This window comes from Gasterosteus aculeatus, chromosome 18, assembly GCF_964276395.1.
Source record: "Gasterosteus aculeatus chromosome 18, fGasAcu3.hap1.1, whole genome shotgun sequence".
Lineage (NCBI taxonomy): Eukaryota > Metazoa > Chordata > Actinopteri > Perciformes > Gasterosteidae > Gasterosteus > Gasterosteus aculeatus.
The window spans coordinates 13,352,255-13,377,668 of record NC_135706.1 but is presented as its reverse complement, the minus strand read 5'-3'; the positions used below and the strand labels follow the sequence as shown (position 1 = coordinate 13,377,668).

Below are 25,414 nucleotides of genomic sequence, written 5' to 3'. Positions count from 1 at the left end.
GATTTTTGCCTTTCTCTTTGCATATCTGACTATTCTTTAATTACGTTTTTCTACCTAATCTTTTTCGTATACATGTTTTTGGCATGACTGTTGAATTTGACAAATTTGACTTTCTTTCCATGACATTCTTTGTTACATGTTTTGGCTGTTTTATCAGGACCGTCGACCAAACATTTAGACTTTTTCAAAACATTTTTCGACCTTAGTTTTTTTTTTCCCATATTGATCGAATATATTTGCACTTATTTAGAAACATTTTTTTTCAAAGCCTATTGCCCAAACTATGTTTTGACACTGTTTTGTCATTGTATTCATCGACCGAATATATTTGAATTTTGTATTTTTGGGAGAAAAAAACTAGCTAATGTTCCCAACTTTTATTCTTTGATAACATATTTGACATTTTTTATAAAATATTTGACTTTTTTATATTGACTTTTTTCAAAACATTTTTCAACCTAATATATATTTTATTTTTTTTCTCCATGACATTCATTGATCGAAAATATTTTGACCACATTATTTGACTTATATTTTCCATGATACTTTTCATCGAACATTTTCATCGAACATTTTTCGACCTATCATTTTGTCTTTGGTAGTGATATATAACCATATATCATTTAGCCCTTTTTAGACACATTGAACTTTAAAAACAGCCACATTGAATTGAATAACATTGCATTAAAATAAGCGTCCCAACAATACGTCATGTTCATAACCGAATGAATGAAGTAAGTTTGTCCGCATAGTGTTTAGGTCCCATCGTTTCCACGGCACCTGAACGCAGCACCAACATGCTCCTATGGTATTGGAGGAGGGAGAGAGGGGGCGTGGTGACGATCCTCACATGTTCCCGTGTAGAGTGTAAACTTTCTCCGCGAGCTCAGTCAGTCGGTGCGCGCGGCGGACCGTCGGTCTTCCTCCCTGCGTCGGTCGCTCCTCCGTTAATCATGTCCGGTTAGCGGTCGTAATACGGTAGTTTGGAATAAGCGTGGGAGCGGCATTAATCACCGGAGACATGGAGCCAGTGAGTAAGTGGAGCCCGCAACAAGTGGTGGACTGGATGAGAGGTGAGAACCGAGCCCTGACGTCATGCGATGAAACTAACGGTCCGCCTGCAACCAACGTTAAGTTAGCTAAGCTAACAGACGTGTCTTATTTTAATACTGCTACAGTTTGGTTTAAATATTATGGTTTTAATGTGGTCAGATGCGAGTTCATCCAACAAACCGAAGATTTGTCTGTGTGGTTTTATCACCTGTAAATTACAGCGCCGTTAAGACGTATATTGATGTAATTTCTACAGCTATTTTGACCTAAATGAAGAATATTCATATAACTTCATCTTTTAATGACGTAAAAGTGGTCATACTATAGTCTAGAGATACAATCTATCAGTCTCTATATTATATACATAACTTATACTAATAACTTCTGATTAATAATGTGTTGATCATATTGTATAATACAAAACCAAAAGTACTCAAACTACAAGTCAAAGTATTTTGAATTTGTACAAATACATTTAGCTCCTTCCATCTGCTGTAAAAGTGTGTTACTTCATTTCAGTTGTTTTTAGTACTTGTTTTATTTACATGGATTTTACTGTGTCTTCATAACAAATAAACTGGCAGTTTGGGCACCTGATTATTATAGCAACATGGTACATAAATAGTTAAATAATAAAGTACATGGTGGACTGTCTTAAAGTACCGGTCTATCCATTTTGGTTGTATTTAGGTTGTATTCTGCTGGTGAGACTCATTTGTTTCCCACGTGGATCACTGTGAAATCTTTTACATTTGAGATTAAAAACCGTTTTACACAAAATGTTAATGTTTCCAATTGTTATATTGTCTAAAGGTGGCACATAAAACTTGGCTTGAATACAACTTCAGTCTAATCTTCTAACCAGGTTCATCAGGCTTGTGTTTGGTGTTGATTCAGCCTCACGCTGCTGGTTGTGACCTTGTCCACCTTCTCTTCATCTGTACCGCCCGTTTCCGGCTTAGTGGTTGAACTTGGTGTTTGAGTGGCAGCTGGATGGTATTTACACAAAGCACTGAGCCAAGGATTCTTTCTTTCATTAGTGTGTCATTAAGGAATAAACCGGGCCGACCAGCCAACGGATCCGCCATTAAATGTCAATGAGACGCGTTGTTCTGGGTTTTATAGAGCCTGGTTTGAATCACCACAAGGTTTGAACAAGCGGCAGCAGCAGGACTTGTTTCTCTTGCGATGTTGGAAGCCACAGAAGCATTTATGCGACACTCCTTTCGCTTATTTATTATTGCAGCCTTACTGATAAAACCTTTGGAAATAGTTGTTTTTAATAGTTGTTGTTTTTGCAGTACAATTTTCCATGTGTCCCCCTCCAATGTTTAGTGTTGAGTTTGATGATGTCATTTCTTGACTTGGGTTACTAACTCACTGAATCAAGAAAGTATTTAAAAGGTGCAGAATACCGTAAATATAAATGCATTGTCTCCGCCTTTGTTTGATTTGAGGGTTCAGCCGAAAGCACGAACACACACATACCGATACACGTGTTATTTAGCAGCACAGACAAAGCAGAGCGGAGTGTTGCTGGCTGTCTCTAAAGACCAGGACAATAGCAGCGCTTCCCGAGGGTCGGCCTCCTGTCGTGTGGAGGGTCAAAGGTCGCTGCGAACAGCTACCGCCACTGCGCCGCCATTTAGCCACATCTCACTTGGGGGACTTGGGGGGTCCCTGGATTCTTTGGGGAGAAGTCATGGAATATCCCTTATTCTGCCAGTACAAGAAATATCCATATTTTGTAGAAATTGTCTACATAGGGTAACAAATAATACAACATTCCAAAATAACGACAGTCTCAAACTTATTGATTTTTAGATGTGGTGTTATAAGATCAAAGAATCCGACTGAGCATCGAGTGCCAGCTGTTCCATTAGTTGTATACATTGAACCTAAAGAACACCATCTGAAGCTGAAGAGTCCAATGCAGCGCTCCCACATCAGCCACCGTCTCTGAGTGGCACTTTTTAATTGTGTGTGTGTGTGTGTTACCGGAGCGACACACACTCCGACACATGTCTCAGGGATCGAGCTCAGCGTGTTCAGACAAATCCACATAGTTGTTGGCAGGTGCAGTCACACATCAACATTCTGCAGTCTGACAATCAGGCAATGAGGCGGATTAATGACACATCCACTTGTGCAGGAACGAATAAAGCAGGAGACGGACCCTCAAATAAGATACGTCTCGTGTACTTGGACTCTTCGACCCTCCTCTTCCTCCCTCTTGGTGGTTGCTTAGCAAAATAAACAATTTTTCTCTCGATAGATAACAGACCCTTGCAGCTGTGTGGCCTCTTTATTGTTAGATAACGCTTATCTACTATATATTTTTCTCAACCTCTCAGACGTTTGATCTTCCATCCTTCAAAAAGCACACAAGAAGCTCTTTGTTGGAACAAACTTTCCCATCTTAACTCTTAGAAAGTATTAAGATGACGGACAAATATCCCGATGACACACTGGTTTGGCTCAGCGGCCGTCCTCGGGCATCAAACCCACAAACATCTTGTTTTAAAGCCACACGTTTTAACCGGCAACTGACACCTGACACAATTACGCCGTAGAGAATGAATCCTCCTTGGAAAGAGATGTGATTGTGCAGAAAATCCAGATTTTCACTTCTTCTGTGGTGTTCATCAGGTCACACAGCTGAATAACTGCAGCGGTCCTGACTTTATTTTGTTCCCTTTCTAAACCTCGCTAACTACCCGGCGTCTTTGTGGTTGGACGTAGTCCGGCAGGCGGAGCAAGGCGACGGAAGGACCGACCCTAGTAGTGTTTCATAGTGTGTATTGGTACTGTTGGTGGCCGAAGTCACCACACGTTACCATTGACGGGTGTCTTTGTAGAATGAGTCCGTTAGCTTTTAGCTCTGTCCTGCATCAACGCAAAAACAGTCCATCTGCGGCCCAACGACAACAAACGGGATATCAGTAGAGCGCCACCTACACATATTGCTGGAAATTTCCAACACTATATTGGTATCTAAACTTAATTAAACTCTGTGAATACGTAGAGCAGCAGCATTGTGCGCATGTAGGTGGATGAGTTCTCCCGTGTGTTACATTTCTAATCTTTGTTTACTGGGTCCTGAAGCCTCACTTGGTGCCTCTTCCTGTCTTTGTCCCCACTTGTGAGAAACGCTGACGTGGATCATTAGTGAGAGTGTCGGGAGCCACGTTCACACAAAAACCCCTGCAGAGCTGAAACGATCCGTGCACGGGCCAAATGCCCACATCCCAATGCTAGAGACATCAAATGGTTTTGTTCATCTGTTTTTAAACGGTAAAAGAAAGCAGCTCCTAAATGTATTAAGGTGTAATGACAAAAGGGTGTTTATTATTAAATCAACCGTCCCATGTTCCTGCTGCTCTGAGACGTGAAACACATCGTTGAGCTCTGTGGGAACTGAACTGTGACGCCCAACGAAGGGTTCGAGTAAGCCGATTGGGAGGTTTGTTCGACCTGCGTCACGGCCGACGGAGCGTGATCAACACCTGCTGCACTGGGCTGCAGGACAGGGCCCCTCCTTTCATTCACACATTCATCATCCCCAGAGGATGAACCTGTGCAATGTTTCTCTGCGCACCATCATTAATATGTGATTATCCACCTGCATCTCGGGCTCACCAGGTAGACCTGCATATTGATTTCAGCAGGTGGAGCGTCTGCAGCAGATCTGCACCAGTGTCGGGCTGCTGGTCAAAGTGGGACCACAGCTCCCACGATGCCTGTTTGTTTGATTTGAAGACTTCTGAGCACAAATCTGCTCAAGGAAATCCTTTTTCCTCTTGATTAGTGTGTGTGTGTGTCAGAGGCCCAGTGAAGCTATGAATAGCTTCAGTGCTCTTTTGATACTTTTCCTCTCCACCCTCGTCCTGTTGTGATGGTGGGGGGGTAAATATTCCTTTTGTGGCCCTCCGTTGGGGAGTGTCGGGTCCGAACTCCGTCTCTGTGCCAAACACAACGTGAGCCATTTGTTGCAATGAAAAGAGGATTTGGAGTTGAACTGGGACAGTTTCTACAGTAAAGAAGTGTTAATAATCTCACATTAGAAGTGTACTTATAGGTCACAAGAGATCAACAGTGAGGCGAAGCCAACCTGCTAATGCCCCCCCCCATGTGGAGGCGAGCAGCAGTTTGAAAACGGCCGAGCGCCTCGTTTGTTTTGATCTTCCTGACCAATGATTAACTGGAGTTTCACCTGCAACTCTTTTTTTTTTTTTTTTACTGACTTCCTTTACGTGTTTGACAGCAGCCCATTAAGTGGTTTTATCGCCAGCACGCCTTCGGAGAGTTTCTGTCAGGCCAGGAATTTAGGGGACGGTCCATAACTGTAACCGTGACAACATCGTTGGTAAACCGATTATCCCACAATCAAGGTTTTCAAAAAGAACACAAATTATATTGAAGTTGGTAAAGTTGCTTTGTTCGTCAGCTGGGGGAAGCAGGAATAATTCCGACTCCCACTCTGCTGCCCGTCGGCACAGTTTCCCACCGCCGGCGGACTGACAGGAGGCCAGAGGCCCCGAGTCGTCTGCCAATGTCACACCCAACTAACTTGAGTTACGTCTGTGGCAAAAGTCAACTTTGAAACCGGCGCGGCTCCAGAAGGACTTGACAGTGGCGCATGGAGCCGAGAGGACGCCCCGAAGACCGCAGGGTTGGTGGTTCGAACCCCGGCTGTTCCCACTGTGTGGAGGGGGGGGTTAATTGTAGAGAATAATTTCCCCAAGGGGATCAATAAATGATACTTACGAGTTGTTTTATTGTCACTGAGGGAGAAAAAGGACTTCATGTGAACCGTCGTCCGGCTCCTTCATGTTGAGTCCAACTTATTCAAACAAACAGGCCGGCTTCAAAGTGCTGTACAAAGAGCAAAGCTTAACACGCGATGCTTCCTCAGTTTCAGCTTTTGTAATAATGTGGTAAACAAAGAAAAAGGGAAAGAGTACAAGTTGCGCCAAACGGGATGTTTTCAAAGGTAAACGGTGCAGATCCACTTAGATCCCGTAGAGATTCAAACGGGTTGAATGACATCAATAAGACGTGATGTCGCTTTACTGGTTTGTAGTTCTAGTTTCTAGACCCACAACGATATTGAAGCACACATTAGCACAGTTTTTTTTTTTTATACCAAGTATAACATTTATCTGGATGGGACCCGCTCAGCGGGACGTCAGGACTTCCAACCGTTTGGGCCGAGCGCCAAACCCTGCGGCAATGTTCAAAATGTGGAATAACAGGTAGGGAGTCTTTTGGGATTGTTGTTTGGTGAAACACGAAGGCCGCTCGTCACTCGTGGCCGTTTGCGATCCACAGAAGCTCTGCTGCCTCGCTGGAGGTTTCTGCTGTGTGGACTTTGCTCGCTGGGAGGCCCGCACACTTTCATTAGCAGACGATGTGGCTGACGCGTGACATCCAGCCGACCCCGCCCGTGCGGCGGAGAGATTAGCGGCCTCCTCGGGTGTCAGTAATGGGATTCAGGCTGTCGCCAACACATTCCTGGTGACTACCGACTCGCCGGCTGGCCGTGACCAGCCGGAAAGCACTAGTTTGAATCATGCTCCCATCACACCTTCTAGCATGGAGCTTTTTAAGGCGTGTGTTCCGGATTTGAATATTTCCCTGAGGAGGTTTGCATGTGGGGAAACCTTCCTGGAACAAAGTAGAAGGAGATGTGTAGTGTAGAAGGTCAGGGCTCTGCCTGTTAAGTGCGGATCTAGTGGCGTATAAGACGCAGTAAAGATAAGGGATCAACCTTTGAGCCAGAGAGCGCGAATGTTCAGCTTTAGAAACGACCTAAATGGTTGTTTTTTGCGGTTTGATGAAGTTCGACCCTTCTGGAACACAACAAAGTGGGTGTCGTTGTTTGTGTCGGGGGTGAATTGTTTGAGCGTCGGCCATCTGTCGTCCCGCGTGTCCCCCTGAAGACAAACGGGGTCCCGGAGTCGCTCAGCGACCCCATGCAGGGGGCCGTTGTTTTCTTCTCCCGTGTTCACACGCGCGCAGTCATTTGTTGGCCAGCTGACTAAGCTGCAGACGGTCTGCCATTTGGTGCACAATTTGGTGCGAAAGACGCAGTTAAAAGTCTGGTTTGGGAATCAGGACTAAATTGATTGTTTCTCTCAACTTTTACCATTTTTTTACTTCCGACAATGTGACAAGTTGGCTGCGTTGTGATGTCATCCTCACAGACGTACAGGTGCTGAACCTGAGATCCAGAGCAGGTCTTTTGTCCCTCTGCGGCTGTCGCTACGGCAACCGGTGGCTCAGCTAGCGGCGCTGACAGCTGACTGTGTTTACCTGCCGTGGGTCGGGAAGTCCTTATCAGTTGTAACAGCTGTATGAGCTAACCGGTGGAGCACGCTAACATGGGCTAACATGCACTAAAGGGCACATGGCAGGGCGGACTTCAGTATGTCAACAAAGGCCAGAGAAGCTCTGATTACAACACACACAGGAGATAAGCTGCTTTCTGTCTCCACACAGAGAAGAGTTGTTTGATGCTGCATTAACACGTCGCTTTTAACAAGCTGCAACTTCTGATTATTCTCACTATTGAATGCAATTATCTTGGTCTGAGAAATGTCCGATGTCTAAAATCCAAGTGGTTTAAAACATTAAATTGAGAATGACTGAGCGTAACTCTCTATAGATGGAGTGGACTCCACATTTGAATGACTGGTTTGTTAGTGAGTCCTTTATGAGGTTGTTTCTGCTCGTTCTGTGTCAGTGAGTCGCACGCTGGACGGAGGATGATCCTCCTCCATTCATCCAGCGGTGAGGACTCCTGCTGCTGCCGTTCACAGTGGGGTCGGAGGTTGGAGTTCAGGGTCGGGCACAGTGGCGCCGCTGGGAGCTGGCGGTGCCTTCGCCCAGTCACATGTGGCCTTGGGAGAGGACGATGGGTTTCGGCCGAGCCGACGCTGTGTGGATAAACTACAACCAACTCCTCCACCTCATTGGGCCCTTCTGAAGTTGACGTTTCGTTGTACTGGCTGGAGGAGAAATGACAGCACGGTGTTAGCTGCGATGGACCAGCAGGAAGAGTCAATAAGTCTGTGTTGACTCAGCAGCTCTGTTTGCTGTCAAACTAGATCATAACAGACCTTCAGTGAAACTCAGCTGCTTGGTTTCGTCTACTCTCCCTCACACCTGCAGTACGCGTCACGTGTGCCACTAGTGTGATTTAACGTCGCCAATCAGTCCAAAGCAACCGAAAGAGAGCACATGAATGTCATGGTTAGAGTCCCATCTCAGTGTGCTGTGATCCCCCCCCTCCTCCCTCCCCCCAGGTCTGGACGACAGCCTGCAGCAGTACATCCCGTCCTTCCAGCGGCAGCAGGTGGATGGGGAGAAGCTGCTCCGGATGTCCCACCAGGAGCTGCTGTCTCTGGGTCTGTCGCGGGTCGGACACCAGGAGCTGGTGCTGGAGGCGGTGGATCTGCTCTGCGCGCTGGTCAGTAACACAAACGCCGACATTCCTCCATTACTTCAGTAAAATCAAACAAAGCTGCCGGGCTTCTTTCCGTCTTCTTTGTGCCGTCAGGCGGCTTGTTTCTGACTCACTCTGCCAGCAGACTCTCTAATGGCGTCACTAATGACTTCTTCTATTTGATTGCGGCTGCTTAAACACCGTCACACGGCTCCAAATATTGAGTCAGCCGCCCGTCTCCAGAGCTGCAGCAACACTTTGCGGACCCACTGACGTGTGTCCTCACGTAGCGGCGGCACCAAGCAGCTTCACACCCTTGTGACCTTGTTTTGTTGTTTGGCTTCAGAAGCCACCAGAAGTCCTGCAGCAACAGTGAGCTTCATGGTGCCGTTGTACCCAGAGGAGCGTTTCCTGTGACCGCAGAGAACACGTCACAAACAACACACCCGTGGGTTTCATTGGGAATATCGGCAAATCAGGGAACTTTGTTCAAGGCGACTCAACTCAAAGAGACAGATGTGAAATCCTGACTAAGTACGGTATTCAATACTTTACTTAAGAATTTCCATGTTCTCCTACTTTTTACTTCTCCTTCTGTAAATCTCTGAGGTAAATATCCTCTAGGCTTGAACGTGTTAAATCTGAGCATCCGGCCCCATGAAGTAGCTCCATGTCCGTCTCATGGTCTGATGCATGTTAAAAAGGAAATGGGGAATTCCGCAAACTTACCGTTATGACATTTAAAGATGCAAAGTTTGACATTTTCACAACAAGCTGTTGTTGTGAAAGTGTTGAGCAGCAGAACGAGCCCCCAGTCAGCTGTTTACGAGCTGTGACTCTGTCCTGCTGAAAAGGAGGATTTACAGTCAACGAGGTTCAATGGTTCAACTCAACTGAATGGGATCCAGCAGCCTGCTGACAGACGCACACCGGTAAAGTCCACTTACTCAAGCGACTGACTAGAGGAATAAAGTATGTTAAATAAATGTATGCGTTACTTTCAACAGATTATTTAGTAAATATTTATGTCCGGCTCGGCAACTTCCAGCTCTGAAAAATGAACCCTTCTTGTTTTAAAGCTGTCTACTGACCAGCAGGGGGTGACTCCTCTGGTCCTAGAGATATAGAATAAAATAAAATGTAAAGGATGGTCCATTTACAGTCAAACAGACCATAAAGCAGGGGATGCTTTAGGGCGGGGCTACACGCTGATTGACAGGTCTGCACCAGAGGAGTATACGGCGTCTCACAACATTCACTCATCTGCGAAAAAACAATTCTATACTCAATGGTCACTTACTCACCTTTTCCAGGTCTCTGGACCTGTCCTCGACAAATATGACTCATTAATGAGCCGAGCGCAGAAGTAGGAAGTGACATCACACTGAGCGCAGTCCGTTTCCTGTCCCACTCAATTGAAGGTCAAGTGGATATTATCTGCAGCACAGAACTGCGTTTACTGCTCGTCGCTGTGGAGCCGGAAACAGATGTGACCCCTCCCACCTGCCACAAAGTCCCTGCTCCCTTCCCCTGCCGCGCACGCACACACACACACACACACACACATTGAAACAGAGGAAGAGCCGTCGCAGCTTTGTTCCAGCAGCAGGTTCCTTTGGCTGTCACATGATCAGACTCTTTTAAACCCCTCAGCGTTAAAAGAGCACAGTCATGTTGAGACTGTTTAATTAGCATTGAGGCCCTGAATGTGGCACAGTTATAAGTGGGCTTTGTGTTGCATTATGGGTTACGGAACCTAAATTAATCCGTTACAAGCTAAATGAGGGTTTACGGATCGTTTATTGTTCTCAAAATATGATCCCTCAAAGTTTTTCTAGCAAAGATGCCAAACATTCTTTGCATATGTTACTTAATAGAAAGTTCAAGTATTGTTTTATCTATTTGTGATGTAATTTTTTTTTTTTTTTTACTTCTTCAAAACATTTTGGCAGTATTAACCATGAAAATAATTAGTAATTCGTTACTTCCCTGTTCCACTCCTGGAGTTCTTGTTGTTGTTCTGTGTTGTTGTTATTGTTTATTAGGAATGTGGTGACCTCGTATGTTTTCAGTCGGATACACTGACTCCAACACGGGTCATTCTTCGTTACTCTCCTCTTGTTGACACATGACGTCTAACGTGATGGGACCTGAAACAAGCCGCCCGTCGGGTTTCCTTCACATTGATTTACGGTTCTTTGCTGTGAAGCTGGTCGACAGGTGGAACCTCTGTTTTTATTGGCTGTGAGCGCCGACACGTCGCAAACATCTGGGCAGCCTCGGGCCAGGCGTGTGCGTGTGTGTGTGTGTGTGTGTGTGTGTGTGTGTGTGAGAGAGAGATGTTTTCCTTTTTAAAAGACAAGATGGAGAATCCTCATCATGAGGCTTTAAAATTAATTCTAAAGAAACCTCTAATTCTGCGTGTCCTGATCATCACAACTGTTCCCAGTGCATCATGTGATGTTCCCTGTGTGTGTGTGTGTGTGTCTCTGCATGTTGAACAGAACTTTGGTGTGGAGAAGGACAACCTGAAGACGCTGGTGGGGAGGATGAGAGCGGCGCACCACAGCCTGAGCGGCTCGGTGTCGCAGCGCAGGAAGAACCCCGCCTACCACAACAAAATCTCCCACCAGCCCTCCAACGAGTTCCTGACCGCCGTGGTCGAGCTGATCGGAGCCGCCAAGAGTCTGCTGGCCTGGCTTGACGGGTGAGAGAGCGCCGACGTCCCGCCGGACCCGGTGCACCAGCGCCCCTCTGCTGCCTGAAGCAGCTTCAGGGAACTCGTGCTCGCAGCAGATGTCAAAGACTAGTTTAGACTCTGACACAAACACGCGGTCCAGGCTGAAACGCTATAATACAGATACAATATGCAAAGAGAAAGAACAGGCGGCAGCTTGCAGAGGGAACTTTAAGCTTCGCTCCAGAAGCTGATAGCTGATCCTAATGAAGCTGATATTAATACGCTCGAGGAATACAGACATTCCTGCAGGAAGCTGCAGCTGTGAGGAAATGAAATGCACCATGAACATTTAATATGTGTATCAACAGACTCCTTGTCATCAGTCACTTACAAGAAACAAACTCGTTAATATTACATTATTAATAATTCTGCTCACTGATGAAACCGACCTCCTCTCCTCTAGGGCCCCAACGAGCGCCAACGACTTCACCTCCACCAAGAGCAGAATCATCCAGCTGTGCCTGGAGCTCACCTCCACCGTCCAGAAGGTCAGTGAGGCTCAGACATCTAGCACCAGCGTCCTTGTGACCCCTCATGACCTCATGACCCCGGGAGGGTTTAATTTCAAGGCCTCTATGGTGATGAACCAGATAACTTGTGTTTACGCGTACAAAGTCCTTTTGATGATGCTCCTCTTGCAGATATCGGACTACCCAAACAAGCAGGGAGGGGTTTTACATCTACACACAGTAGCGTCTTGATCTTTTTATAGTCCTCATTTTTAAGTATTCGAAGGAGCACTACGGTATTTTGAGTAATGAAAAACAGCAGCTTTCTCTCAATAAAAATGCAAAAAATGCCTTATTACTTATGATTATAACAATATATATAAAATAATATGTTGCAATGCAACATTTATTAGAAATACTACTTAGAATCCTCCTGTAAAAAGTAAAACACAACATAATTTATCTTTTACATTACTGTCCTCTGCCACATGTACATAACTCTAAAGGTGAACTGCATTTTATTTTTGTTACTGATCTCATCTTTATTTTTAACCGTCTTTCAGCCTCTTGTTTAAAACCAGTCAGGAGAATCAAAGAGTTCAGACTTTTTCCATTTATTTGCTGCTCGCACCTAAATAAAAGCTCAGAATGTGGAAATGAAATCACATTAGAGCGTTATTTGAACAGTGCGGACGGACTCACTTCCTGTAAATGCAGATGTGTTTATCGGGTTGAAGGGTGACGTCTGTCCGTCTCTTTAATTACAGGACTGCACCGTTTATGAGATCGAGGAGAAGATTCTGGAAGTGGTGAGTTGTGCTTCTCCTTTTTCCTCCGGCCTAGATGTTTGGAGATGTACTTGCATGCATGCACGCGCACACACACACACACACACACACATATATGCAGTCAGTGATCACATGTTTCCTCTCGTGTGTGTGTGTGTGTGTGAGGGAATCTGGTTCAGAGTTGTTTATTCAGCTCAGAACCGTCCACTTCCTGTCTTAGATAACACTTCCTGTTGGACATCCTGTTGTTCCCAGAATACTGACGTTAAATCCCTTTCCCTCCTGACCACCTTCTGATGTGACCTCTAACCCTTTGAATCTCATCTGCTGACCTCCTAGTTTGTCTTTAGTATGATGAATTTAGGCTGCGTTAAAGACCTTCTGCCACCAAAAAAACATTCTGGTTGCTGTAGTTTTTAAACTGATTGAAATAAAATGAATTCACTTTTTGGGCGTTTACATGATGATGATGGTGATGATGATGGAGGTTGTGTGTAGGAAGATCCTCTTTGTCAACAGAACCTTTATTGCTCCGTCCTCCAAGCGGTTCACCGGCCTATTTTTGTTTCTTTTCCTCTTCTCCACGGAGAGGTCGGAGGTCGGAGGGCTTTAGTGCCGCAGCATGTTGCTCATCAGAAAGGATGATTGAGGCCACCGTGTTGCAGACGACTTCCTCCTCCTTCTGATGTCACTTCATGAACATTTGAATTGAACCCATCATGTCGGTTACACAACAATGTTAACGCTGATTCTTCCTTTTTATTTATCAAAATTATTTTTATTAGGAGTTTACCAAAGTTACTTGGATTGATCAAAGGAGACAAAGAAATGAAGCAAATTCTTATCAGTTGATTGAGAAGAATTCAATCAACAATGAACTAATCATTTCAGCTCTATATATATTAAATTCGGGTCTTTTTTTCTTTTCATTCTCGTCTCTTGTGTGTTTTCAGTCCCGAGCTCTGACCGGCGTCTGTGAGAAGACGGTCCAGGTGACCTCTGACCCCTCAAAGAGTGAGCTGTCCTGTCTGGAGGAGGTGCACATCACCAACATCAAGCCTGGGGAGGGACTGGTGAGCACAATGTTCATTCAGAACATATCGGGAACATGTCCCATAGTGCCAGTAACTCTAAAAAGAGGCGTGTTAGCGCTGCGCCACGAGAACCACAAATCAGTCCAAAACCACCACTGCAGTGAGAGAACTAGTGAAGTTATTCAGACGGAAGATTTGTGTGACTACATTCTTAACCACAGCGTTCTTTACCTGTGTTTTTATCCTTCAGGGTATTTACATCAAGTCCACCTACGACGGGCTTCACGTCATCACGGGCACGACAGAGAACGTGAGTGTGCTGCTGCTTCTCAGCCATGTTGCTTCAGCCAGTTTACCTCCTAACAAGATGTCCAAACTGTCCCCCAGTCTCCTGCAGATCAAACCCAGAGGATCCATGCAGGGGATGAGGTGGTTCAGGTCAACCAGCAGACTGTGGTGAGTCAGACGTCCACTCGGAGGACATTCTGAGAGAAACCTGCTCATTGGCTTTTAGCCAGATGAGAAGATCGATACCGCTCTTTTGTCTCCGCGCTAAATATGAAGCTACAGTCAGGAGACAAGTTTAGCTTAGCACAAACACTGGAAACAGCTAGCATGACTCCTGTCTAAAAGGTCATATATTGTAGAAATGACAAGTAGGGATTTAATGCGACATTAAAGCTCTGAAAATGACATAGTCTGTTTCTTCACATCAAATGTTGGAATTGTTCATTTAAAATTTCCAGTGGCTGTTGGACAACAACTTCATTAACTAGTTAAGAAATCTTAATTCCTGCCAGCGCCCTCTGAGTGTCTGCTGCTGCTCAAGAGTTGTGCTCTGTGATTGGTCCAGGTGGGCTGGCAGCTGAGGAGCCTGGTGGAGAAGCTGAGGGCGGAGTCCGGAGGCGTCTACCTGGTGGTGAAGAAGAGGCCGGCTGGAACGTCCGGCTGCTTCGCGCCGGCCCCGCTGAAAAACCTGCGCTGGAGGCCGCCGCTCATACAGGTGAGCTGCAGTGAAACGGGTCCAAACACCCACCTGCCCAGGAGCCTCTGAGCAAGACCCTGAAACCGGAGTTTTTATGACCATTGCTCAATATGTCTGCAGATTCTCAGCAGCATTTGAATGCACCACGCAGGCACACTTTCTGTCGTCCTATCCTTCACTCGTTACCTCTCAACATGACCTCAGGTACCTGGACTGTGACCTCTTCCCGGTACCAAGAGAGCAGACCCAGTGGCAGCAGTAGTTCTATAAATGAAGTCCTAGAAAGAAAAGCTCCAGTCGGCGTTAGTTCAGGTCTGATAACATGCATAAGACAATATAAGTGTGAAGTAAATATCTCCTGAGGGAATAATCCATAAGAATGCTCAGGTGCTTGCGCAGTGTGTTCATAGAATGAGGTTGTTTGGTGTAGACGAGAGCGGCCATGTTGAATCCTCAAACTGCCATCGAGCCAGGCAGCAGCTGTGGTCGACTGTATGAAATCAGCCCTCCTTCCGGGTAAACGAAGCGCCCCTCTGCTGCATTCTCCTTCTGTCATCACAGCTTTCTAGTTCCTGTTCTTGAGCGACCAGTAAACACGGCCGCCACCCAGTCTGCCGCTCCGCTGAGGTGTGGGAACAATGGATCCCTTCTCCCCTTCTCCTGGAAATGAACGGTTCAAACGCTGCATTGATGTCAGACATCTTTGGACGGTGACTCATTGGCTTCTCCACGCGCTTCTGAATCCAGCAGACGGCCTTCGGGGGCTGTGCGCTGACGGACGTCCAGGATGTGTGTGTTTTGGGTAGATATGCGTCTTGAACGCCCCTTGACAGCCCAGTTCAGCTTCAAATCACTGCTATCAAAACAGATCTGAAGTCAGTCTGCCTTTACCTCACCGTCGCTCTTACTGCAGGTCAAAGGTTGTCTCCCATCAGCGCATCCGTCTCCACTACTAATACTTACATAATGTAAGTGATCATAATAGCTCATGAGATGACGTTCATTACTCCAGAGTACAGAACAAGAAATATACACAGTTAAGTGTAGAAAAAGGAGCAATGACACAAATGCACAATGGAATAGAACATAATAAGTGAAGGTAAATAAATGAGGAGGAAAACGTGCGTTTGTTGGGGACTACCTTCGGCAGCGAATTGATCCGTTAAATGTGTCCGTCTCAGTGAATAATGGACAGTGGTGATCAGAACAGATCAGCAGAAGTTTCTTTGCGACTCGGAAAAGGAGCCGAGGGAAGTTTGTTTATGAAAGTACACGAGGAGAGGAAGGAAACGGAACCGCTTGGTTTGCTGTTTCTCTGGGTTGTTTTATGAGAAACCGCTTAAAGCTCACGTCCACATTCATATTGTGAAACATCTTTAAGAACCATACGCACAACAAATGTCTTCCAATGTCTGCCAATAAACATTTACTCCTCTAAACTAAATGTGACGTCTACTTAAGAGGAGAAACCGAGTTCTACATCACATCAAGTCGTCAATCTGAATCTTTTAATGACACTGATGTTTATATGAAGCCACAAACCTCAGAAACGCACAGTAGCAATAGTTGCAGCAAACAAATATTCTATAATTAAAGTAATATGTAGTGCAGGCAGAAACCTCAAAGCTTCATGTCTTAAAGCTGCGTTCTCTGCAGTGACCAGCAGGGGGCGACTCCTCTGGTCTCATAGACGTCTATGAGAAGATTACTCTACTTCTCTCTTGATTTATTCCCTCCGTAACATTGTACACATGGGTTTATGGTCTCTAGTTTCAAGTCTTCTTCAACACAGCATGATGTTCATTCAGTAAATGATACTCAATAACATGGCCACGTCCAAATACCTGAACTCTGCGCTTCAAAACATCAGACCTCAAACCAATGGGTTTGCTGTTTGCTCTCGTTGTCTGCAGACCTCTCAGGGAGTTCCGGGTCTCTACAGAACTCGACAGCCCGAAACCTCCGACGCTCCGGGGAGGAGAGGGAAGACGGCCATTTTGGATTTGTACGTCCCTCCTCCCCCCACAGCACCGTACGCACCGCTGTGAGTTCCACTCCGGGGTCCGCCGGTCACTGCGTCGTAGTCATGGTTACAGGGCAGAACTAATAGTAGCGGCGGGTGTGGCAGTGAGTACTAACCCTCTTCCTCCCGGGCTGCTCCGAAGGGACGGCAGCATCAACGTGTCTCCGGGTTTGAAGCGGAGGCCCAACTCTCCCAACTCGTGTCTGGACGCTGACGTGCGGCGGCGCTTCACTTTCGGCGCTGACGGCAGGACGCCGGTCAGCCCCCCCCCACCTGAACCCAACCAACCAATCCCTGTGTGCCTGAGGCAGCGCTCGTCTACACGCTGTGAGTCCACACACACACACACACACACACACACACACTTCCATCCCATGAGGACCCTCATTAACATAAAATGAGACACTATGATCAAGATTTCTTCTTCTCCTGGTTTCTGGGAGTAGTTTTTAGAATATTGTGATTGCACGTTAAATACAGTGTATTAATTATGTAGCTTTATTTATACATGCATACATACACACATGCATGTCTCATGTCTGCCAACAGATGTTAGCTTGACGTATCACAATGTTTAGAGCTGCTGGTTGGTGCACTTGCTTACCTTGAACACAGCCAGGCTAGCTGTTTCCATCCATTTCCATTCCTTGTGCTAAGCTAAGCTTCATATTTCCTGTTCAGATACTCAAGGGTTGCATCAAGAAAAGAAAAACCAACAGAAGATGAAATAGTTTTTAATCTGCTTCCAGGTAAACCTCGACCTGTCTCCATGCCGGTGGAGTCGTTCTCCGTTGACCCGTCCTCCAGGCCCGGCGCTCGGGGAAGGAAAGGTGAGCTCCACCCGCTCCACCCGAGGGTCCTCTGTAATCTAACCGCTATCAGCAGCGCGTAGCCGTCTGATCGCTAACGGCCGGCGACAAAACGGCGCCTGCATGCTTTGAACGTCTAGATAATGGATTATTAACCCTGAATATTAACCACTTCACCTTCAGGAAGTGTGTGTGTGTGTGTGTGTGTGTGTGTGTGTGTGTGTGTGTGTGTGTGTGTGTGTGTGTGTGTGTGTGTGTGTGTGTGTGTGTGTGTGTGTGTGTGTGTGTGTGTGTGTGTGTGTGTGTGTGTGTGTGCGCGTGTGCGCGCTCAAACAAAGACTCATTAGCAACTTTTCTCCCCATGTCGAATGAGAGTTTGACGTTAGTTGTGTTAGTCCTAACACCCCCCCCCCCCCCCCCCCCCCAGCTGAGACCCCTCTGAATCCGTGATGACGCCCCCTCCTTGTTGCAGACGTGCTGCACAGATATCTGAGCAACGAGGGGATCAGCACCATCACCGAGGAGGAGCCGTGCTTCCCGCTGCCCTACCGGGGACACCCGTCCGTCCGCGGCGTCGACCACATCCGGGGAAGCCAGTGCTTCATCAACGCCAACCTGCACAACAGCGCCACCATCCCTTACCAGGAAGCAGCGGCGCCCAAGAAGTCCGCCGGCCCGGCCTCCTCCTCCTCCTCCACCGCCTCAGCCGCCGTTTCTCCTCCGATGGCCGTGACCAAGCCGCCGACCTCGCTGCTCGGCGGCTGGCTGGCTCGCCTCAGGCTGCTCAGCCACTGACGGGGGCTCCAGGCGGATCCACTTGGATAAGACGGGTGTTGTCCTCTGGGTCCTCTAGGTGTCCACAGGAAGGAGGTTTTTAAATGTGATCTGAAGATTTTACAGAGATCTGGAGACTGAACGAAGGAGCAACTTGACAGATCCGATAAAGCTGCGTTCCCGCCGGAGGCTCCGTGTTGAGTCAATTTAATTAAAGCTGTCTGGTTTTTCTCCTTTTTAAAGAATAGCCAAGTCTAACTGCACCGCCGGTCAGTGATCTACAGGTGTACGTTCACCGTCTCCTCAGGATGAATGCTGCTGGCTCTGATGGACGGGGGGGGGGGTTATGAGGTGGGACGGAGTCGAGGCTACCGCTGCCCGTGAAGCCTTAAAGACGCTGGAGAAGCAGCGGATCTCACAGCGATGAAGAGCGTGGACTGTGACTTCTCTCCACCAGCTCCAACCACTTTGTGGTGGACGCCACAACTGGGATCCAGTCGTAAAAAACACTGTCGCTTTCTTAATGCTGAAAACTGCCTTTCGCTCAGGAAGGTTGGACCTGCTGAGCCTCCTCCCCTGGATAAATCCAGCTTGTGGTTCCAAAGATACCTCCTCGTTTCTGAATCTGCTGAAGATGAAGCTGGTTTTGGTTTTCAACAGCTTCTTTTAATCTGGGCAAGAATGAATAAAACAGAATCAGGTGAAATCTGAACTGTCCCAAAATGTACGAGACTCCTCTGACGGGTTCGGATCCGGAGAATCAAACTTCAGAGGGATTCTAGTTTGAAAGTGGTGACGCATTTCTAAACTTCAGAGCTGCTCCTCTGGAGCCTCCGTCTGTAAATATGATCATTTTAAGGTGAACAAATAAGAGCTCAACAGCTTCACCAAGCTTCACCAAAGTCTTTTTACATCAGCACAGACTTTATTAAACTTGCTTTTAGGGAAAATAACTAGAAGATAGTTACAGTAACACTAAATAACAACATTAATGCGATGTTAATCAACACAAGGTGCATTACTGCTTGAGGCCTTCACACAGCTGCTCATCAGAACTAGTGCAATAATAATAGTATTTGTATTAGTTACTTCTGTGACTACAGTCACAGTGCTGCTGTGGAAAGGAACCACGACATCCCATAATAAGACTTAATATAAACAGAAACTCAAACTGAAGACCTGCTGAAGCTCCATTACAGTGGAGGAGAAACTTTGAATTTATTTTTGGGTTTGAGAGTGAAAAGTGTTTTCATTTAAAACCTTTTGTTGTTCTTCAGAGATTTGACCTGAAGGTTTTAGCGGTTTGATAAACTAAAACACTGTTACTGTTCCATATCACCTTTTTTATGTCGTCATGGGATCTCATCCCACTTGTTTTAGGGCAGTCACGTGATGATAGAAGAAGAGAATCATGGGAAATGTAGGAAAACTCATACTTCCACCTGTGTTCAACTAAACATGTGTAGCCTCGCTTAAAGGTGTAAATCCATCGCCTAATGTTTGTTGTTTTTCTGTATTTCTACATTTTAGGATGATCCTGTTTTAGTTATTAAGATTCATACGTATTATACATTTGTTTTGTATTTCATAAGAGTTTATCTGTTAATCTGTGACGCTTTGTAACTTCTGAGAAATACAATGAAAATAAAGTTCACTTTATTTTGAAAGTTTTCATCTTCAGTACAGTAACGTTAATGATTGCAGAAAGACGTGTGGGAGATGAAACGGTATTTCACAATATACTTTTTTTTTTTTTTTTTTTTAATTAGCTTGACCTCACCACACTAAGGGAACTAGGGGGAACTAAGGGGGGTGATGAGGCGCAGGGGTAGAGCGGCTGCCCTGGGAACTGCAAGGTTGGTGGCTCGAGTCCCGGCTGCTCCATGTCCCATGTCAAAATGTCCCTGAGCAAGACACCTAACCCCTAATTACTCCCGGGCTAAGCGTCAGCTACATGACCTGTAATGTAACTGTTTTTAATGTTCTATATGAGCTGAAGTCTCCACCTAGTGGAACAAACGGTACATTCAAGTTTACTAACCTTCTTTTTATTATGAATTAGAAAAAGTTAGTTCTCCAGCAGAGCTGAGCTCATCTTATTATAACCTCACTGACATCGTGGGGAATATTTCCCTCCATCAAGTTTAGTTTTCTGCACATCAAAAAGGATGTTTGTGTGCAGAGTTTCTGAGAAACCGAAGGGTCTCAGACCATCCAGAAGAGGAAGGACGACACACACGCACACGCGCACACAGACACAGAGTCTCACAAGCAGCTTCCTCTTGCTGAGGTCAGTCGCCTTTAGAGACTCGTCTCCGCCGGACGCTGCAGAAGGTGAGACCTCCTCCTTTCAGCTTTTCTGTCATGTTTTATCATCACACGTCTCCGTAGAACACGAGCACAAGGAAATGTTGAATAATTGAGTTGATTCTTGTTCTATATGTTGAGCATAATCCTCCATATTGGTGTCATGAATATATTTAAAACCAGACACTTCTAGTTTTTGCTTCTCTTGAAGTCCAAATCACTCGAGGGAGGCTTGGCGTGCTCTGCAGTCTCAAACCACAGTTCCTCTGACTATTGGGGCTTAAACAGGAAGTGTAGCATTGTCATTGATTCAGTGAAATCGCCTATATTTGCCTACATTTCTGCCAAATTTACAATGTTAAGTATGCTGAATTATGTACAAGGAGTTCTTATTTGCAAGGTACTCGTGACTGTACACACAACTGTCACTGGAATACTTGTTGTGCTACTTATGCTGAAGTAATCCTAGAAACGTCTGGATTTATAAGGGCCATGCGTGTTTATTAGCAACTGGCGGCGTCAAGCGTATGTGGAGTTACCCACCAGCAGCCTCTGCTCACAGTGGGATCCGCCATGAGCCGCCGGGGGGTCTCGGTCAGGGACCTGGGCCCACTGGACTGCCAGGGCTGGCTCCTCCGCAGGAAGCAGGGCCGCCGCTTCCTGGGCAGCAGGTGGGTGAGGTACTGGTTCGTCCTGAAGGAGAGTTCCCTGTACTGGTACACCAGCATGACGGTGAGTCCCACAGCAACACCTGGGGAGGACTATGGCAGGTCATTAGTGCCCATATGTTGTGACTATGTAGAACCTTAGATATCTGCACTATTATGACAGCAAATTAAAACTGTTTTTTTTATCACTTTTATACTGTACTATGTTAGTGTGTGTGTATATATATATATATATATATATATAATGTTGTTACATTACCAGAACAACACAACACAAAGAAATCCAGTGAAGACATTTCATTTGTGGGGGTAGTCTTTTTTTTCCTCTAAACGTAACGATGCTGCTGTGTTATTCGTCTTGTTCAGGCGCCGAAAGCAGAAGGATTCATCCTCCTCTCCGGCTTCACCGTCGAACAGGCCAAACCGTGCAGGAAGAAACAGTACGCCGTGTTCTCTTTGTGGCACATAAAGCTAGCTCGCTAATTCCACCGTGACGTCATGCTACAGGGACATAAAACATAAAGAATGCATCTGATGGTCTGACTGAACTGTTTTTAATCAGCCTTCATTGTGGGCTTTACCGCTTAAATTAGGTTGTGCTAACTAGCATGCTAGCTGTTGTTATGATTGTATTTATAGAGACTTATGTAAATATTAATTAGCTGATTAGTAAATTACACCATTGCAACCGGCAGACTTTAGGCGCTCCCCCTCATAGCTTGTTAGTTTAAATGGTTATTGTGTGATGAACCGCTCAGCGTTGTGTTTCAGTGTCATAACAGCCAGCCATCCTCTCATTGTGACTATCTTCATCGCCGCTGAGACCTTCATCGACATGAATAAGTGAGTATTATTACTCTATTATGACGCTGAAAGTGGTGGTAACCATGCTGGTGTCCTGTTTAGATAGATGGATGTGTTTGTCCACCACTTTGGTCCTGATGGAGGTATTGGCCAGAGAGACACTTTTATATACACTCTACATATTCTGCAGCAAACTAAAGACACACCAATTCAGACTAAAAACACTCCTTAATTGTACTTATAATGGCTATTATCTACAGAAAGTTGTAAATCGCCTTATTTGATGAAATTGCACTTTCTTGTTCTTCTGAGTTTGTACCCTTATGGTTGAAATGCACTTATTGTAAGTCCCTTTGGATAAAAGTTTCAGCTAAATGACATGTAATGTAATAAATGTACTAGCAGTCATTGTGTGTTCACTTTGCACTTTAATGTGAACTAATGGCGCGGTTGCAATGTTTCTCCTCCGATCTCAGTTCCTCTTCCTCCTCATTTTCTTTTCTCACTACTTCTGGTTTTGTTCACACTTAATTAAAGATGCCGAGTCACTGTGCGTGCGTGTGTGTGTGTGTGTAGGTGGCTCAGTAAACTGTCGGAGGCGGCTGGCCCGCGTGGAGAGATCAACGCTGAAGGTCAGATCGCTACGGAGGAAACGTTTATTATGAATATATGATTTTAAATGTGTACGCATGCACAGTGTGGCACGGAGGCCTCTTCGCCTCGCCGTCCTTTTACTTTGTGTAGGTGATGAAATGCACGTGTGCGTGCACGTGTCTTGGTGCAGGGTGCTACAGCGAGGGCAGCGACCAGGACGCCGACGAGCCGTCCGTCACTTCCTCTCCTCCGACCTCTGAGTGCCAAGAAGGCGACTCTGAGGATGTGAGTGACCGACGTGTGAAGAGAGATTCCCCTCGCTCTGTGTTTCACTCATAGATATTTATGCCCGCTCTCTCGCAGGGAGTCTCCACGGCGAGCGGTGACCGCAGAAGAAGAAGCACCTCGGAGGGCGGAGGTCTAGGTGGCAGCAGAAGAAGAGACGAGGCCCCGCCCCTGCTGGACCTCCCGGAGCCCGATGGGGCCGTCGGGGGAGCGCCCCCCCCTCTGCTGCACGTCAGCCAGGAGGCGCAGGAGGAGGTCGACCACGGTGAACACCTGGTTACCCGCAACGCAACCGGTTTTATACGTTGACGTTTCTCCCGCATGTGTTTTAAAATGGCTGTTTGTAGAGCTGGTTATGAGGGAGACAGCTAGCTGGCTAGCTCATCCTTCTCCGCTAGTTAGCTCGCTAGCTAAGTTCATTCCACTATGCTTTGGTTACAGAAAATGATCCAAACTTCACTTTGGATGAAACATTACGTGGGTAATCACTGTAGTCATTTACGTTGTCTCGTTAATACTCCACTGCAAAACAAGTCAGTTATTCTGTAGTTTATTTAAAAGTGCTTGGACGTTAGCCCGCCAATGCGGTCACCATGGCAACGATACTCATAAAAATGGCCGCCCTTTAATCCAACCTGCTGTTTAGATTTGATTGGGAATGTCTATTCGTATTCTTCTCATATTCCTGCCGATACGAATAACACAACTGGATCTACAGACTGAGCTGTCACTAGTTGCGATGCATTGTGGGTAATGTAGTTGACAGGAAGAAACAGGCCATATATGGTCTTCTTGCATTTATTTTGATCCTCTCTGGTGTTACATTGTCCCCTGTGAATCCAACAGAGAGAGATCTCAACATCTAAATAAGTCTCGCTCTCTTTGCAGAGAAGCCGCCCGACGAGATGGAGAACCTCTACAACCACCTGAGGGCCGCCAGCCTGTCTCCCATTGGTCAGTCCAGTGGGCGGGACTTCAGGGCCTCCTTCGTCCGCCGCTGTCAGGATGACAGAGTCAACGAGCAGCTCCACCTGCTGCGGATCCTCAGCAGCACGCTGAAGGTGGAGTACTCGGAGTAGAAGTACCACGGTGTACCAGAACTCGTGCATTCAAAATGTTTGCAGCACCCGCATAGAAATACATTAATATATATTATATGTGCTAAAAGTTAGTTTTTATGCAAAACTATATATTATATTACTCGATAGTAATCTTTTATGATGACAACACAATATAGTGAAGTACAGCTAGCTCAGAATCGTACCCTCATACAGTACTTGAATGAGTACTTGTCCGACCTACAGGCCAAAGAGTTGGAGCTGCTGGAGGTAGAGCAGGTGGAGCGGATCCTCGCCAAGCCAACGCTTGCGGCGCCTGAGTACAGGAAGTGGAGACGCTCCAACGGCGCTCTGCTGCAAGAGATTGCTCAGCGGGTGGCGGCTGCTGAGCAGACTTGAAGGTGAAGGTCGTCTCCAAGTTCCTCACACGTTTCTCCACCAGAGTCCAACGAGTGGCCTTTTCCCCCGTTTCATGGATAGAGCTGTTTTTCAAAATAAACTTCTGTCTTCACAGGAAATAAGTGAGTTAAACAAAAGTATGAGACCCATTCAAACAGTGACCTCATGGTGGTGCTAGATGAGTCATTACACTTCTTCATCTGATGGCAATCGGCCCACTGGGCCAGTTTCCCTAACGAACTCGAAAGAAACTCAGTGGAGACTCAATGGAGACGAAACCTTTCAACTCGGTTTCTTCTTTCAAATCGCTTTAAAAAAATATATCTTCAATAATTTTGAATTCACTTGTTTTTTAATGTTTTATTGATTTATAACTGATTTGTCTTTGGTTCTTTGTTTTCACGATTTAAGAAAACCGCAAATTAAAAACTGCAAATGGAAAAAAGTAAAAACAGGAAAATATTTGATGTGAGCTAAATATAAAATATAAATGTAGAATTATTGTTGTCATGATGAAAAACAAAAAACTTCTCCAATATTTATTGATTTTCATAAAAATCATAACATAAAACTAAACAATACGATGTTTAGATTCTTTGTCATGATGAATTTATCAATTGTTAATTTTTATTTATAATGTATCTGTCTTTGTATATAAGTTAAACCTTTTTATGAGAAGTAACTGTCTATTAAAGTTTAAATAATTATTCACGAGATGGACTAAGTACATTTGTTCACCTGGTTTATCTTATTCCTCCACTCCACGACAATTATTACTTAGAGTTTCAGATTATTCATACACAATGTATATCAATTAATAAATGTTATTATAGAGTAAACTACTCAGCAGTCTATGAAATAATCAGAAAAGGAATCCAGTTGTTCTCAAGTACATTTTAGACGGTAGTATTGCAGTTGTTTATCCAATACATTTATTTCAAAGTTTTCAGGTTCAGGTTAATAATACTAAAAATAGTGAATGAATGATCAGGGATCATTGTAGATTTCGTAAATTACCCAGCAGTGTTGGCCGCAGCGTTGCACTCTGGGTGATGGAGTACTTTGGCCAGAAGATGGCGCCATAGAACTTTGTGATGCGATTCAACGCAGTAACCATACAAAGATCGCCTATATAAACAGATGAACTTACTCTGTGGCTGAAATGATTCATCAACGGGAAGGAAAGATTTCTTACAG

General features: G+C 45.6%; 1 protein-coding gene across 1 annotated transcript; it reads left to right on the top strand.

Moving 5' to 3' along the window:
- The first annotated feature begins 805 nt into the window (after window positions 1-805).
- Window positions 806-24,931, top strand: LOC120808406 (connector enhancer of kinase suppressor of ras 3). The gene is made up of 22 exons (XM_078094078.1): window positions 806-1,073; window positions 8,361-8,524; window positions 11,005-11,207; window positions 11,644-11,728; window positions 12,457-12,498; window positions 13,431-13,550; window positions 13,762-13,821; window positions 13,899-13,967; window positions 14,365-14,514; window positions 16,410-16,540; window positions 16,662-16,846; window positions 17,269-17,349; window positions 17,801-18,121; window positions 20,230-20,436; window positions 20,972-21,141; window positions 21,444-21,517; window positions 21,849-21,920; window positions 22,458-22,513; window positions 22,666-22,760; window positions 22,839-23,025; window positions 23,649-23,821; window positions 24,065-24,931. Exons 1-22 carry the CDS (start codon window positions 1,022-1,024, stop codon window positions 24,215-24,217), a joined length of 2,850 nt encoding a protein of 949 aa, XP_077950204.1. The 5' UTR covers window positions 806-1,021; the 3' UTR covers window positions 24,218-24,931.
- Window positions 24,932-25,414: the final 483 nt, after the last annotated feature.